Here is a 17,602-nt window from a genome sequence, read left to right on the forward strand (position 1 = left end):
GAAGACCGAAAGAAAATTCAATGGGATCTTGATAGGCTGGAGCATTGGGCTGGAAACAACAAAATGAAATTCAACAGGGATAAATGCAAAGTTCTACACTTAGGAAAAAGAAACCAAATGCACAGTTATAAGATGGGGGATACGTGGCTCAGCAATACGAGATGTGAGAAGGATCTTGGAATTGTCATTGATCACAAGCTGAATATGAGCCAACAGTGCAACATGGCTTCAAAAAAGGCAAATGCTATATTAGGCTGCATTAAGAGAAGTATAGTTTCCAAATCGCGTGAAGTATTAGTTCCCCTCTATTCAGCACTGGTTAGGCCTCATCTTGAATACTGCGTCCAGTTGTGGTCTCCGCACTTCAAGAAAGATGCAGACAAACTGGAACAGGTTCAGAGGAGGGCAACAAGGATGATCAAGGGACTGGAAACAAAGTCCTATGAGGAGAGACTGAAAGAACTGGGCATGTTTAGCCTGGAGAAGAGAAGACTGAGGGGAGATATGATAGCACTCTTCAAGTACATGAAAGGTTGTCACAGAGAGGAGCCCGGGATCTCTTTTCGATCGTCCCAGAGTGCAGGACACTGAATAATGGGCTCAAGTTGCAGGAAGCCAGATTTCAACTGGACATCAGGAAAAAACTTCCCAACTGTTAGAGCCATACGACAATGGAATCAATTACCTAGAGAGGTAGTGGGCTCTCCAACAGTGGAGGCATTCAAGAGGCAGCTGGGCAGCCATCTGTCAGGAATGCTTTGTTTTGGATTTCTGCATTGAGCAAGGGGTTAGACTTGATGGCCTTATAGGCCCCTTCCAACTCTACTATTCTATGATTCTATGAAACATGGAACTAAAACTAAAAACCAGAGAAGAAAGCAAAATAATAATTATTACAGGACACAGGATTACAGTTCAATTACAGAAGAGCTAAGTAGCTTTCTAAAAAAGAAAAGAATTGATTGAACAAATACTAGCTGGTAAATAGTTCTACAGATAAGGAAAAGTAAGAGTAAAAAGCACAAAGACATGAAACAGAGGAAAAATGTAATGTTGTCTGGCAAGCAACCAATGACAAACAAAGTCTGAAGGGAAAAGGAGAGAAAGAGATGAAAGTTAAGCAGGAGCTAGAGATAAACATATTTGAATGTATAAATATTTTTTGTGTGTTCTAGTATTTGTTTAGCTTAGAAGCAGCCCTGAAGGAGCCCTAAAGGACATACAATCGAACATGTCAAAAGTCGAAAGACTCAAAATTATTATTACATTTTTCCAGTTGCAGTCCACAGGGAAGGGCAGCTCAGTTTATTTCTAATTTGAGACACTTTTGCATGTCTTCATTCATAAATCTGTTAAGTCCTGTTTCCTCATTAATCTGTAATTTTTTCAAACCCCCCTCCACAAGAGTTTGTATATAAATACACATTTCATCATAACATGCATATTTAAATACAAAGGGGTGATATTCAACTAAGTTTTATGCAGAGTAGACCTTTTGAAATGAATGAACATGACTAAGTTAGGTCCATTAATTTAAATGGGTCTACTCTGAGTATAAAATTTAGTTGAATACCACCCATATTATATCTTAATGTCCACAGTTCTAAATCTATTCTGAAATATGCAGTTTCTTTTATGCACTAAAAAAAAGAAAAGCCCAGAGCTATATTATAAAAGTTGGAGAAGTGAAAAATCCAAAAGATAATTGCATTCTGATGTGCACATTAGTCTAGGAAGACTGGATCTGGTCAGAGAGCTTTGGCTATGGGGCGGTATAGAAATGTAATAAATAAATAAATAAACAAATAAATAATTTCCATCAGTCTTCATAGAAATTGAGTTCTTCAGGTATCCCTAGCAGCAAACAGTTTGCATTGTGCAAGCTTAGATATGTTTCTGGTTCCCACTTTCACATTACAAAGATGGCTAAATTTGTGTAAGGAAGACTGTCCCAAGCACGATGGCTGATCCTCCTCTTGCTCTTATGTTTCTGGCTGCCAGTACAAAGCACTCATCCTCCTCCCAAGAGGAGATGGTCTTGCAAAAGTGCATTAAAAGGGAGGGGAAAACAGCACTTCTTTAGGACCCCAGGGATTCCTACTACCTTGTGTCCAAACAACTCACTTGTCACTCACAGCTCTGACTTCACTCATTGGCTAAAAACACTGATGGACAGGAGCAGCCAGGCCAGCTCATTTCACAGAAATTGTTTAGAAGGATACCTGCACATTTTGCTCTATAACTTTCTCTCTAGGAAGGCTAGAGACTTTTCTTTTTTAATGAAAGCTCAAATTCGGTGTGTGTGTGTGTGTGTGCCACTGAAGGCTACCTCCTTGTCTACCTGAATGGTGATCCTTGGTTTAGTACTACATGAGTGAGCCTAGACCCCTGATAAGTTAGCTCGCTCAGCCCCTCCCATCCACCCACAGAGATAAGAGGAGGCATTTGGAATATTTTGTTTTTAATTAATCCTGTCTGTTGTTTAGTCCAAACTGGGGATTTTGGTTAAATGCTAATTATGGTTAACGTCAACAAGTTGGCTTTATAACCCATGGTTTGAAATTGACTTGTTTGGAAATTAACCATAGTCAGCGTTTAACCACGATCCCCAGTTTAGATGAAACAAGAAACTGCGGTTTAACTAAAAGTAAAAGCTTTTAAATTCCTCCTCTAGGCCATGCAAGACAAGGGAAGGGGGACATGCAAGCTCAGGAGGAAAATGGGTTTGTTTATGTAGTGCTAACCAAGGTTTAACATTGGGTAATATTCAGTGCTAGCCCTACTCAGAACACACCCATTGAAGTTCAAAAACACAACTTCCTTAGGTTCATTAATTTCAATGGGTCTACTCTGAGTAGGATTTAGCTGAATTATGTCCAAATGCAGTCAGAGAGACCAATTGTGTAAAAAAAATCATATTCGGTTCTCCCTCCATTATCATGCCAATTGGAACTATTTCTTCTTAAGAAACAGATATAAAAGTCTTGTCAAACACACTGGATCTATTAGTACATATGTCATATGCTGGATATAGTAGGTATACCATCTGTAGCATTAAATGGTCCTTGTTCAGACAAATATTATGTTGGTTTCATATCATGTAACTATCATAAAGACTTGAATCCCAATTATGAGAAGGCTCATTCCAGTCAACTAGCAAGTTATCCAAGTATTTAGAATAAGAATTCTCAATTTATAATTTGTTTCTAGGACCACATTAAAAAATATGTTGAAGGAGCTCATGAAGAAAAAGTTAGAGTTATGGTGATCACAATAACTTAGTTTTACCTTGTTACCCATGAAAGCTCTAGCTTGATCATTTTGTCTTATCTTATGCAAACCGCTGTAATACATACATATTTTCTGACTGACATAGAAATCAAGTAACCAATAATTACCTGCACTTCTTAGATTAGGATCTAAATCGGGCATCTCTTTAGAAGCTTCTGGACTAACACTGTATATTGAGGCTCCTGCTTCGTTAGTAATACTGCAGAATAGAAATCAAACAATTAAAACCCTGCAGCACACATTATTTCAGGCAAAAATATTTTTTTGCATTTTAATAACATTAACACAAAATATGATACATTCAGACTTAATGCTTATAAAAACTGGGAGCTAACATTAGAGGTTAAAATGCATCAGCATATGGGAGTGCAGTTTTGTAAGACCTTGGGCTGTGATCCTAATCATACATACTTGAAAGTGCATTTCAAATGACATATATGGAATTTATTTCCAAAATGTGGGACCTGAATTCCAAACCTGTGATATTCAGTTATTTGAATGTCTCCACAGTACGCATCAGCTTTCACTCATGCCTTCCTCTCCTTTGATTTCAATATATAAAGTTAAATGAAAGAATGTTTGTTGAATTTTTATTAAAAAATAACCAAAAAAATCTGAAAATCTTTTCTTCCTCCTCCCTCCAATTTAAGCTGTTTACACACATACATATTCAACCGATTTCAACAAAACTGACAAGATTGCATCTTATCTTTGCAATACGTACTCCTCACACCAATTGTCATTTAACATAAAACGTTCTGAACACATAGAAAAAAGGGTGTATCTGAAGTATAAAGGTATCTAGATATGCAGCTGAATGAATCAGAGCTGAAAAGAAATTTGCAGACTGGAAAGTGACTTGTTAGAACTAATTATTTTTGTTTCTATTATATTCTCTGTTCAGGGAGCATTTTATAAAAAACTAAGATAACATGAGTAACAACATAAAATAGTCCTTCCACCAGAACTAGAGCCAGTGAGTTCCAAACTGCAGCATATGAATTCTAAACGGTAAATCGGAAATTATAGTAAACTGTAGTTGGTCGTCATTCAACTGCAAAAATAGCACTCTCCCCAATTCAGTATAGATCTACTGATCTGTGCTCTCTCTCTCTCTCTCTCTCTCACACACACACACACACAAGCAACCGGAACGCATGTTAATGCATTCCTAAATATAAAGCACAAGCCAGCTAACAAAACTGGAATAAAACCTGCCATTTCTGTTACTAGCCTGTCTTACCACAGGCACTGCCCCCTCCACAACTCTCCTTGGAAATCTACCAGCGTCACAACATCACATACAAGGCCAGCCTTAATAGATGAAGTTACCAATCCCAAAATGCATGTGTACAAGGCAGGAGTATCAACTTTCCTCTGCTTCAGCACACTCAAATGTCTACAAAGTCTGAATCAGAGTGAGATATGAAGGTAAACTGAAATAATAATCAAGGCTGTATCATATGTGAAATAGGCAAATAGACAAATCTCAAGGAGAGGAGGGGCTGAAAGAAAATGAACTCATTCCCACCTACTATTGAAAACCTTCAACTTAATACATTGAGAGAAACAATGAGATTTCTGTTCATAGCAAAAAAAAACACACAACCAGTCCCTTTAAAGATCTGTAGGTCAGAGGCAATTGGGCTCAATTTTACTCATATATTCAAAGTCCAAGCACCATACTGCTGCTGAAGTTGCCAAGAAACGATTGATTGAAAAGCTTTTAGAAGTAAATAAATAATGAAGATTCAGAGTCCCACCCCCACATCAAATTTGTTTGTAATTCTACTAACTTTAGGATAGGGGTGTAACAGGGATGAACCTGGTCAAAAAGGCACCTGGGTGGGAACCGACACCAAATAATTAACAAACTTTCAAAATGTTCTGAATTACAACACAGATTGCTAAGAATGAAACTGGAGAACAAACCCCTCCTCCTCTAAATCACAGGTTTGAAAATTTTAAAAATTAAAAAGAAAGGGAGAGAAGGAACTTTTAGTAGTGACAGCTGAAAGAAAAGTCATTTTTCTTACAAATGAATTTGTTTTTAAATTACTGTTTTTTAACTTTTCCAAGATTCCAATTCAAAAGACAAAAACAGCATTAATTAAAACGTATTTATTCTGATTCAAAAAGTCATTTTTCAGCATTCCATCCATCTTTAATGGCATTTACAGGCAACACTTTCCCAGACAAAAAGAAGTTTGTAGAGTCTCATCTGAAAATGCCCCAGATTACTAAAACTGCTAGTTTTTGCTGAACTTCAGTAAAATATGCAGTCCTAACTGAGATCACATAATAATGGTAAAGTTTTGTAGAGAAAACTTTTAAAATCCTATCTTAGGTAGCACAATAGGAAGCACTTTTCATGTAATTTCTCTCAACACTCTTGTCAGATACCTGGACATCGCTGCAAACCATTTCAAATGTGTATTTTGCATCTTAAATAAACTATGTTAAAACATGTACAAGTTAAACAGATTTTACCTCACAGCAGCAAAAAAAAAAAAGGATTGGAAATATACACAGTGATGTGATGCCTGGATTCTCACAACTATATACTATGGAAATATTTTTATTTATTTATTCATGATGTTTAAAAAAAGTAATTTAACAGGAATCCAAAGATAACTGACATCTTACTGATTTTCAACAGTGAATATTTCTTTGATGGGTTTATTTGATCTGTGAAGACTGGTTATTTTGCTCCTGGAACTAACCTTGCTATACATGACATGGAAAAATATCCACTCCTCACTAAAGGATATTATATTCATAAGTTACAGGCTTAAAAGCAAACAAAATAACAGAGACAGAAAAGGGGGGGACATTTAAATGGAAAAATGTATTTGCATGTTTTTGACCATTTTAATATATATATATAATACTTAAATGATATCAGATTCAAATGGGATATGCTCTCAAGCAAAGTGTATAATGGATTTAAAATTTTACAGTTATGGTAAAGTGACTTTTTCTCTATCCTTCAAAATCCCTTACAACCAGCAGAAACGGCGCATAAATATATACGATACACACATTGCCTAGAAAGTTTTTTCTTTCTTTTTTTGTGGGGACAAAATTTTGCATGCAACTGTCAGGAAGATGAAAGACATTACCGAGGATATATTTTCCACGGATGAAATGTGCTTTCATAATTTTTGCTGAACCCCCCCCCACACACACACACGTAATTGCATGTATTGAAGTTCAAATGGAAAAACTCCATCACATAACAGGAGGCTATTGTGAATAGGACAAGGTTATAACAAATGTATATATTTCATCCATTCTTAGATAAGTTTTTATAGACTTACATATGATTTAGTTTTTAATTAAAAAAAAAAGTAAAGGTGTCCCCGCACTTGTAGTGCGAGTCATTTCCGACTCTTAGGGTGACGTCTTGCGACGTTTACTAGGCAGACCATATATATGGGGTGGGATTGCCAGTTCCGTCCCCGGCCTTTCTTTGCCCCCCAGCATATGCCGGGTACTCATTTTACCGACCACGGATGGATGGAAGGCTGAGTGGACCTCGACCCCTTTTACCGGAGATTCGACTTCCTCCATGAAAACCCTATTCATAGGGTAGCCATAAGTCGGGATCGACAACATATTTATTCTCAGTCACAGCTATCAATCTTGTTATGTTTCAAACATCGTATATTGTATGAGCCATGAAGAGGAATCCCATTGTTCTGGGCAGTGCCTGAAGTGAGGTGGAACAAGGCGGGAGGGCAGGGAAGAAGAAATATTTACTCCAACAGAGAACATGGATATTTGGAAGCTTGATTGTTGGTAACAATTACACAAGAAATGCCTTTTCATCTTTTCTTAAAAAAATTAAGTGTACACATTATTCAGCTGGCTTCTTTAAATGATAAAAAACAAATGTCCTCACCAGAGAACTGTAAATACCACAGAAGGCTAAAGCCACTCATTCCCACTTCCCTGAATAATCAGGTTATCATTGGGGAGGTATATTGCATAAAGTGTTGGACTAGTTCCGGAGAGTCCCAGATTGAAATTCCCACTCAGCCATAAAACCTGGTGATCCTGGACCAGTCATTTCCTCTCAGCCTAAAATGGGATGGGGAAATGATATGCCCAGTCAGAGCTCACTGGAGGAGAAGAGCAGGATAAATTTGAAAAAAAAGTCACCCTCATAATTGCACCAGTGTCTGGGCCTGGCCTTAAAAATATGTGCCACAAAAACAAGATCAGCATTGCTGGATCACCTCTTCTAGGGCAAGGGAGGAGGGTGATATTGTTTTTGCACCACATGCGTACTGTAGGTGCATAGCACACAACTCCAACTGCTAGATTTAGGTAACTTTTCGCCATACAGAGCTACCTGCAAGTTTGGTATGGGAGGTCCAATCAAAGAACCCATTGTTTGCAATGTGGATTGGTACAAATGTGGACAATACAGCAGATCACTGGAATGAGATAAAGGTAAAGCTCTTCACACATTAACAGATCTGTACAAATGATAAATAAGTAGTACCAAATGGCTCAGATTTTTAAGAGGATTGTTAGAAGCAAATTCAAGGGATAGAGTAAGTAGAGATAAAAGTCATCAGGTTTCTAACATTAATTTAGTCCATACATTTTCTTCTTTGAAGTTCAAGATATGGAAGATAGTGATATTAAACAAATTTAAGAACAGGAGAAACAGCGTGCATCATCTGGATTTTAATCTTTTTATTTTTTCCTTTATTAAAGACTGGGGAAAAACTGAGCATGAATTTGGCATTCTTTATACATCTTACTCATAGTTGGTTGCCTCAGGATTAAAATATATAAAATAGGTGAAGGAGGAATCTTTTTAATGGATCCAGCTTCAATTTGTGCAGAACATGCAAGATTCCTTGGTATACAGAATTCATTCTAAAAAACTCATCCTGCTTGATGATTTGGTATGCAAAGGCTTACCAATAGTCCAATACAAAGATCTGGCTTTCTCTCTTGGACATGTTTCTCCTCAATCTCAGGTGCCATACTATGCAATGAAAATAAATTTTGCTACACGGAATTTGTTCACAGGAATGAAAGCAATGAAGACTGTAAAGCACTTTGTGCAATAAATGTGTTATATAAAACAAAAGGTTTAATGACAGGTGTCTAAAGCCCAAATTGCATATCCAACAGAAATTGGTAGTGGATGGTTTGGTAGGGCAGAGCTGTGGAGCCACCCTCCCCACACTATAGACTCACTGCAGCTTACCTAGATGGTTCTGTGGTGGGGCAAGGTGTCAGCAAGGTTGGAGCTGTGGAAGAACTTCATATATTCCATAGTAACTATAGACTACGCTACCACAAGATGACTACCAAGTTAGATAGTCTTTAAAAGGGGATTAGACAATACATGCATAATAAGGCTATCGGTGGTAACTAGTCAATAATGGCTCCAAGGTCAGAAGCAGCAGTCATTGAGGAACAGCAGCAGGAGAGGGCTAATGGCCTCATATCCTGCTTTGAGGTTTCCCCATAGACATGTGGTTGGCCACTGTGGGAAACAAGATGTTGGACTAGATACGCCTTTGGTGTGAGCCAGAAGGGCTCTTTGTATGTTGGTGGTAAACAGAAATTGGCCTGGATTCTAAAGGAACTAGTTCTATATGCCCTAAAACAGCCTTTCCCAACTAGTTGTTGGACCACAATTCTCATCTTTCCTGACCATTGGCAATGCTGGGTGAGGCTGATGGGAGTTGTGGTCCAACAACATCTGGTGGCCCACTAGTTGGGAAAGGCTGCCCTAGAACAACATTTTCCAATCTTTGGATCATAGAATCATAGAACAGTAGAGTTAGAAGGGGCCTATATGGCCATCAAGTCCAACGGCCTGCTCAATGCAGGAATCCAAATCAAAGCATTCCTGACAGATGTCCAGATGTTGCTGGACTACAAGGCCCATAATTTCTGACCAATGGCCATGCTGGCTGGAGCTGATGGGAGTTGCAGTTCAACATCACCTGGGAAACCAAAGGTTGGGAAAGGGTGCCCTAAAAGGCTTTGGAGTTGTGTTTCTAAAACAGCAAGCCCTTATTCCACATTGCAAACCAATTTTGAAACAGAAAGGCAGTTTTCAAAGCAACTTGGAATATGGCACAGAGGTCTGCCGCTCAATGTGGAAAATATACTACTACTACTACTACTACTACTACTACTACTACTAATAATAATAATAATATACTGCTTATGTGCCAAAATGGCTCTTAAGTGGTTTATGTTTTTATTTATGTTTTTATTATTAAATCAGTTTGAAATGTTTCATGGAAATCAATCGATCAGTCTATGGTAATCAGTGTACATATTGGTTGACGGAGCATGCTGCTGCCTCAAAAGAGCTTACAATATAAAATCTCACACTGTGGGTCCTGGCCTTAAATTCCTCACCTGTGTGCATTACCTTTTTCAGTTTTTTCAGGGACAAGCAAAGTTTCGGCAATGTCCAAAGGTCCATTCTTGATATATTCAAAGTTGGAATTAAAAAACAGTGTATATTAGAGCACTTGTTATTGTGGAGGGTTTTTCTTAATGCTTTGCAAAAATTCTTTTTAAGTGCAGGAATTTGTATCCTTGGCATGTATACCTAGTACCACTGTTTACAACAATTGTTGGCCAGAGCTGTAGATGTGTTTTGACAAATAAAATGAAAACATAGGGGAACGAGGATATATATACATACCTCTCCCCAAATGGGACCCAGAAAATGTACAACTAGAACTCATTTGAATTCCAATCAACTATTCCTTTCTCACTTATCTCACTTATTCTCAGGAAAAGGGTTGCTTTGTAAATCAAATCAAAGAAATGCTTGTCAACAGCATACATATCATCTTAGCTTATCAGATGGTAGCAAATGGAATTATTTGTAGCGCTGCTTCTCTAAATATGTTGCTTTGGCACCATCTGGTGACTGCCTATGCTTACTGCCGGAAATTCCAGAAATAAAGCTAAATTCTACCTTTCAGTATATTGCAAACACACAATACATTCAAAATTAAGGTAATTATTATTTTTCTTTATTATGTGTCAAGAACACTTGGATTTGCTTGTGCTGGCTGTCAGCGCTGGGGCAACATTTGTCTAACTTCTGGCTGACCTGGAGATATCCCAATATAACTCCTTCAACCTAGCTGAGCCGGAGCGATGCTGCTCTGCCGGTGGAATTTAAACTGGTGGAACTTATGCCAGCACAAGTCACCAAAAAGGAGAGCCTTACACCTCTTTCAAACCTCTTTCAGCTCAGTCACATGACCTGGAAACCTGGTAGTACACCAGTAAAAATGGTGTTACTGGGGGTAATGGGCGTAGACAAATTCATGGAGAATAAGGCCGTCAGTGGCTACAAGCCATAATAGCTATGTAAGAACACGAGCATATAAGAAGAGCCTACTGGATCAGCCCACCCATCCAGTCCACCATCAAATCACTACATCCTCTACCAGCAAATTCCAGATCAACTGTGCCAAACTTATTCATTTTGTCTGTCCTATACCTTATTGTTATTTATTAATTTATTAGTTGATTGTTACCCAGAGTTCTCCAAGCAACATACAACACTATTAAAGTGCTACTAAATATATTATACCATAAAACAGAACCAAAAAACCCCCGTTAACAGCCACAGGAATCTTTGACAGCACACTAATAACAACAATATCAATCTATCAAAAGCTTGGGGGAAAAGATAAATCTTTACCTGGTGCCGAAAATATGTCAACAAAGGCACCAGGTGGACCTTGCTAAGGAGTGCATTCCACAGATGGGGGGCCACAACTGCAAAGGCCCTCTCCCTTGTCATCACTCTCTGAGCCTTCCTCAGAGGGGAGACCTGGAAAAGGGCCTCAAAAGAAGATCTAAAGGCCCAGGTAGGTTCATATTAGGAGAAACATTTCAGACGATATTGGGGTTCTGAGGCATAAAGAGCTTTAAATATCACAACCAGTACTTTGAATTGGGTTTGGAAGTATACAGGCAGCCAAATGTAACTGGAAAAGGATTGGTGTTGTATGCTCTGTTTGCCTTGAACCCACCAACAATCAGGCAGCTGCATTTGGCACGAACTGAATCTTCTGAACCAATTTCAAAAGTAGCCCCTTGTAAAATACATTTCAATAATCCTACCTTGAAGTTACCAGAGCATACATTATGGTAGCCAAGCTATCCCTATATAGACAGGGTCATAGTTGGGCCACCAGCCTAAGGTGATGGAAGGCACTCCGTGTCACCAGTGCTTCAAGTGACAGCAACCTCCTGACTACAAACCCGCTCCTTCATTAGGAGTGTGACTCCATCTAGAGTAGGCCATACACCACTCAATTGGTCAGAGGAATCACCCACATCTCAGTCTTGTCTGAATTAAGCTTCAGTTTATAGGTCCTCATCCAGTCCATTATTGCAACTAAGCACTGATTCAGCACATCCACTGCCTCACCTGCAGAAGATGTAAAGGAGAAATAGGGCTGTGTGCCAGCAGCATAACAATGACAATGCACTACAAAACTCCGTATGAACCCATTCATTGGTTTCATGTAGATGTTAAACAGCATGGGGTTCAGAACTGACTCCTATGGGACCTCATACTAGAGAACCCACAGAGCTGAGCACTGTTCCCCAAGAACCACCTTCTGGAACTGGTCATCGAAGCAGGAATGGAACCACCACAATATTCAGACAGTTGCCCCAGAAGGATATCATTGTCGATTGTATGAAAAGCCCATTATCCAGTTTCCTCTGGTAAGAGGATTTGTCAAGTACTTTTTGAAAATCCAAGTATACAATGTCACTAGATCTGCATATTTCTTAACATTCTCAAGTTCATACAGTATGCCACCTCTTTGTAGAAACCTTGCTGATTCTGTCAGGAAGGCTTGTTCTTCTGCAGTATCTGACATTTCTAAAATTAACACTTTCACCAATTTACTGGGTCAGAGGTTAAGCTGACAGATTTGCATGTAATTCGGAGTCTCTTTTTTTAAAAAATTGCATTACATTGGCCACCTGTTAGTCCTCTGGTAAAGACTTTCAATCCCTATCCTGCTGCCCTCCAGCAATCAAAATATGCACATATATTTGCATATCTTCCTATCTATCCAGCATCCATCAAAAACACAAATGCATCCAATATGTGCATGCAAATGCATCCATAAAAAAGCAGGAGTGCAAGTTTGCCTGATTACAAAGCACTTAGATACAACCTTCATGGCAGAATTTGGTCAACCAGTTGCCTTGATTGGCCAAACAAATCAAACATAAATTGCTATGAGGGGTGGCTCTTTTTCCTCTTTTAGGCAAAGGATGTAATGAGTTCACTCCCACAAGAGGCAGTGACGACCAACCACTTGAATGGATTTAAAAGAGGATTAGACAAATTCATGGAGGACAAGGCTATCAATGGCTACTAGTCATGATGGCTATGCTCTGCCTCCATAGGTGGAGGCAGTATGCTTCCAAATATCAGTTGCTGGTAACGGCAGGAAAGGATAGTGCTCTTTGCACTCAGGGTACTTCCCATGGGCATCTGGTTGGCCACTGTGAGAACAGGTTACTGAACTAGATGGGCCACTGGCCTAATCCAGTAGGCTATTCTTATGATGCAACAGAAATTCAAAACTATTCTGGAAACATTTCAGTTCTGTGCTTTCACACAGTTGCACAATTCTGATACTTCCTTGTTGTTGTTATATGCCTTCAAGTCCATTACGACTTAAGGTAACCCTATGAATCTTTTGGATATATTCATAGGGTTTTCATGGTAAGGGGTATTCAGAGGTGGTTTACCATTGCCTTTCTCTAAGCCTACAGCACCCAGTATTCCCAGGCGGTCTCCAATTCAATTACTAACCAGGCCTGACCCTGCTTAGCTTCCGAGATCAGATGAGATCGGCCGTGTTTAGGGTAGTATGGCCATAGGCTGATACTTCCTTAGTCCTGCTTAATTTTCCCCTGATACTGTGCAGCGCTGCAGCACTTCACCTTTTCAACACACTGCCACCACCCCACTCCAAAATCACCAAAGACTGAAGTTGAGTACAATGTGCTCATCAGGCCTGCCTTTCTGTCTCTAGAATGCAGCCACATGACCTTCATCAAACAGACTCAAGCCCCAGCAGTCAGATGTCAGGAGCTTAAGCCTCTACTCTTTTGAGAAGGCTAACCTTCTTAATTTATTTCTTACGTGTAGCATGTGCTCTTGCAGACCATGGCACAATTCTAGAAAAGCATAACCCATGTGTATGCCAAAACAGGTGAAATGTAACTCCACCTCACTCATTTCTTTTCTCTAAGGTAGATTCTCAATATTTTAAAGTTGTTGTTTTTTTAAATCCTTCCCTCTTGTGAAGCAAATGCACTCCCATCTAGTCCTCCACTAGCTTTAAATCCCCACTTGAGCTTGCTCAACACTTTTCATTATTCTCCTCATAAAGCAATGCAAACATTTTGCAAATACACACTTTCAAGGTTATGTCAAGGGAGCTCTTGTAATGTTCAGTGGATGAAAAGGACATGGATTTGCAACTGTATTTCTGCATGCATGCAAGAGGAGAACTGGATTTCAGCCCTGTCCTCAATAGACATCAATAGGAAATAGAAAGAACACGAATGCTTCTTTCTAACATGGTTTCTGTCAATGTGAAGAATTCTCCAAAAATTCAATATAAAGTAAAGCTTTCACTGTAAATTGAAACAACATATTGGGCATACAACATTTATCAGGTGCAATCAGGACTCAAACCATGCTAAGAAAAGCATCAATGTTGGGCCCTCCTTTTAAAAACAACTTTAATCCAGTTGGGGCGTCAGAGGGGAAAAAATATAAGAACACTACAGATATCTAAGCACCATGAATGTAGGAACTGAACAAGTCAAACTATCGTTGGTGGTATATCGCATCAGCTAAATTCTACATAATTCTAAACCACACCTGCTCTTCTCAAAGGCAATTTCTTGCCAATTTCTTTTTGACAAAGTCAAACATATATTTTTTTGCCACATGTGTGCACAGATAAATATATGAATTCAACTCCAATTAGGTTAGCAAAATGTTGGACTGACAGTTTGCACTGCAAGAGCCAAACCCAGCCCCAGCGCAGAAGGGCCCTAGAGGCGATGCAGCGGCATCCACTTTCCCCAGGTCCCAATTTGGCAGCTAAACCTGAGAATGAATTTGGAGGCCAGCTATGGGTCAAGAGAGGTGGCATTTGGCTCAAAAATAATGCATCTCAGACATGGAGTGTCAGTCTTTCAGTGTGCCATCATCCTTGGTAAAACCCCATCATGGAAAAATGCATGTATTTTCATTTGTTTGGGAGAAAAGCATCATGATTTGACACACAATTTAAGGAAGGTTGGATTTATGCCCAATTTTATTATTTTGTTAACCTTAGGATCTTTTAGAATAACTCATATATCAAATACTGACATATTTAATCATTCTCTCATATTCTGTGGAGCTCTTGAAATCCCTCTTCACAATAACTTTTTAAAAGAGTCAAGGAAAGTTCATGCAAAACCATTTTTAAATTTTTAAAAAATCAGAGTACCCTGAAACTTGAGAAATTAAGAATGTAATGCCCTAATACGGTATTCCTTTTTTGCCCACCAAACACTCACTTTTGATATTCTCTAACCTTCAACTTTATATGGTGGAAATCATATTGGTTACCTGTCTACACTAAGGCAACCATCTACATGGTCCAGTAAAACAGTTTTATAAAGAAAGGGTGCAAGCAAATAGTTACAAAGCTGAAAACTAGTATATTGTATAAGTAGAGCAAATACCAACAATATTGCACCAAAACTCCTACTACACCCCAGTGGAGTTTCAGCTACATTGCCACCACTTCCACTTGATAGTGTTCATTTTCTATAGTATTATTCCTGCAATAATAAGTCTTTCACCACTTGCAATAATATTTCTTTGACTTAAATCCAACACAGAATTAAGCGTGCTTAAGCCCACTGATTTCAGTGGGCTTAAGCAAGCTTAATCGTGTGGTGGATTTAGCCTTTTATGTTTCAGGCATAAGAACTAACAGTGGATATCAACATCAAATAGCCCACTCCATCAGATGCATCCACTGTGGACCGTTATGCTTACTGATTAATAAAGCTTTAAGTGATAACTAGCCTATAAACCTGACAAAAAGGGACTTTGAAACACTCTGTTCAGCAAGTAAGGCTCAATGACGGGATATACTATCAGCTGTAAGGTGTTGGCAGGTTCATCTTGCATGCTGGCTACAGAAAGTGATACGTGTGTGAAAATGTACACAATCCCTCAGCAGCCATCTATATCACATGTGGAATCAGAAGTGCAGATTTGTGTCATGCTTAAGGGTCTCAAAGGAATAATTTGAATTATTTTGTGCATGCTTGGTCCACAAACTGCGGTTAGTGCAGAATGCTGAGCATAATTGCTGATAGGTGTGAGAGTGTCATGGACCCTGCAGGGGACTCCTGGCAGACTGGATCAGGAGGAAGAGGAGGAAGAAGAATGAGATCCTGGGGAGGGGCTCAGTAGACTGCAGCAGAAGGGAGAAGAAGCAGGAGAAGGCTTCAGCACTTTTGACATTGACAACTCCGCCCCTGTAGCTCCAGTTACAACTGAAGAAGAGCTGTCGGACATTCAGCTGGCCCCTGTCCCACCTCTCAGCACTGCCTTGTTGCTCAAGCGACCACTCGCACCTCCTCCCAAGGAGGTGGAGGAATCAGAGGCTCAACCAGAGGCAGAGTTAGAGGAGGATCTGACTGAAGAGCTGCTACCATCACCAAGGACATGCCGGCTGATGTGCACGTGCCAGCAAATGGTGCCAGCTTTTCAACCTGTTCACAGCAGTACTCGGTTACTCGCACAGTCCAGTTCAGAAAAACCTTCCCCACACAAATAGAAAGCCTGCCCCAAGCCTATTTAAAGGGTTTCTAGGTATGTGACTAATTGGTGCAGTAATGTCTTTGTTTGAGTAGCAATAACTAGTTATGCTGTATAGAGATGCAGAGTCCTGTATAATCTGTAAAATGATCTATGAAATGCTCTAAGCTGAGATTTCGCATTAAACATAACAGAGAAAAACACACCAGTGAGCATGAATAGGAATCCAACAAAAGTGGCCAGGACAGAGACTCTGTCACCATATTACACCTCTGCTGAAGGATCTGCGCTGGCTGCCACTTTGTTACCAGGCCAAATTCAAGGTGTTACTATCAGAGCTTGGAAGATTACTTTTAAAAAGTAATAAATTACAGTTACATGGCCCAAAAATGTAGTAATTACCGTTACAATTACAATTGCTCTGAAAGTAGCTGCTTACTTTACTTTTTCTCAAAAGTAATCACTACAGTTACATTTCAGTTATTTTTTAAAAAAATGCCTACAAGGTGCTGGCCTTGGCTGCTTGCACATCTAAGTAGCCTAAAACAACATTAAAAATAAGCACACACAGAGAGAGGGTAGTAGAATAAAAAAAATATCCGTCACATTAACAGAATGGTATAATATAATCTCACATCCCCCCACCCCACCCCACCCCCAGCAATGATGATACCCCAACACACATATTTGTTGTGGTTATATGCCTTCAAGTCAATTCTGACTTATATATATGTTACCTCCATTGCCATATATATATATCCAGTCTCGCTCTCCACCTCCTCCCTCATTGCCTCCTAGGCACCCATTCAGCACGAAGGAAGAGCGACGCTGCACAGAAGCCCAATTTGAAGCACATGATTTTTATCCACAAATCAGAGGAGCAGAAGACTTCCCCTGCTCCCCCTCCAAAGTAATGTCCAAAAGTAATGCTGGAAACATTACAATTACTCCTCATAAGTAATGAAGTTACTACTATTACCAGCAAAATGTAATGAAGTTACCCACTCGTTACTCAAAAAAAGTAATAAATTACAAGTAATTCGTTACTTGTAACTTGTTACTTCCAAGCTCTGGTTACTATTAGCATATACAGTCCTTAACAGCTTGGGACCAGTTTACTTGAAGGAGCTCCTTACCCCATATGTGCCCATTTGGCTGCTTCAATCTGTCAAACTGGCAAACTTTTATAAGTGCCACGTAATGTTCATGAAAGAAATCTATCTTTTATTGTGGTAGCACCTATTCTCTAGAACTCTGTCTTACACAGGTGCCTTCTATGTACTGTTTTCAATGACAGCTAAAAACTGTTTTCTTTAGCCTACCCAGCCATGTAATTTCCTGAAGTATATTTGTCTTTAAAAACTGTCGATTTCATCTATGTTTTGATCAATTTATTGCACGTGCTGTTTTTAATGCCTGTTTTTGCTG

The 17,602-nt window shown here is 39.2% G+C and overlaps 1 protein-coding gene and 1 pseudogene across 3 annotated transcripts in view; both read right to left on the reverse strand.

Annotated features, from left to right (window-relative positions):
- The window catches only part of SRBD1 (S1 RNA binding domain 1), a 265,692-nt gene that overhangs the window by 160,147 nt on the left and 87,943 nt on the right, over positions 1 to 17,602 (reverse strand). For all 3 annotated transcript variants that reach the window (XM_061625422.1, XM_061625423.1, XM_061625424.1), the window contains exon 15: positions 3,399 to 3,490. In XM_061625422.1, coding sequence (XP_061481406.1) covers positions 3,399 to 3,490 — 92 coding nt within the window. The remainder of the gene's footprint in view (positions 1 to 3,398; positions 3,491 to 17,602) is intronic.
- LOC133384613 (5S ribosomal RNA) lies at positions 13,099 to 13,217 on the reverse strand (annotated as a pseudogene).

The sequence above is a fragment of the Rhineura floridana genome, chromosome 4 (assembly GCF_030035675.1).
Source record: "Rhineura floridana isolate rRhiFlo1 chromosome 4, rRhiFlo1.hap2, whole genome shotgun sequence".
NCBI lineage: Eukaryota > Metazoa > Chordata > Lepidosauria > Squamata > Rhineuridae > Rhineura > Rhineura floridana.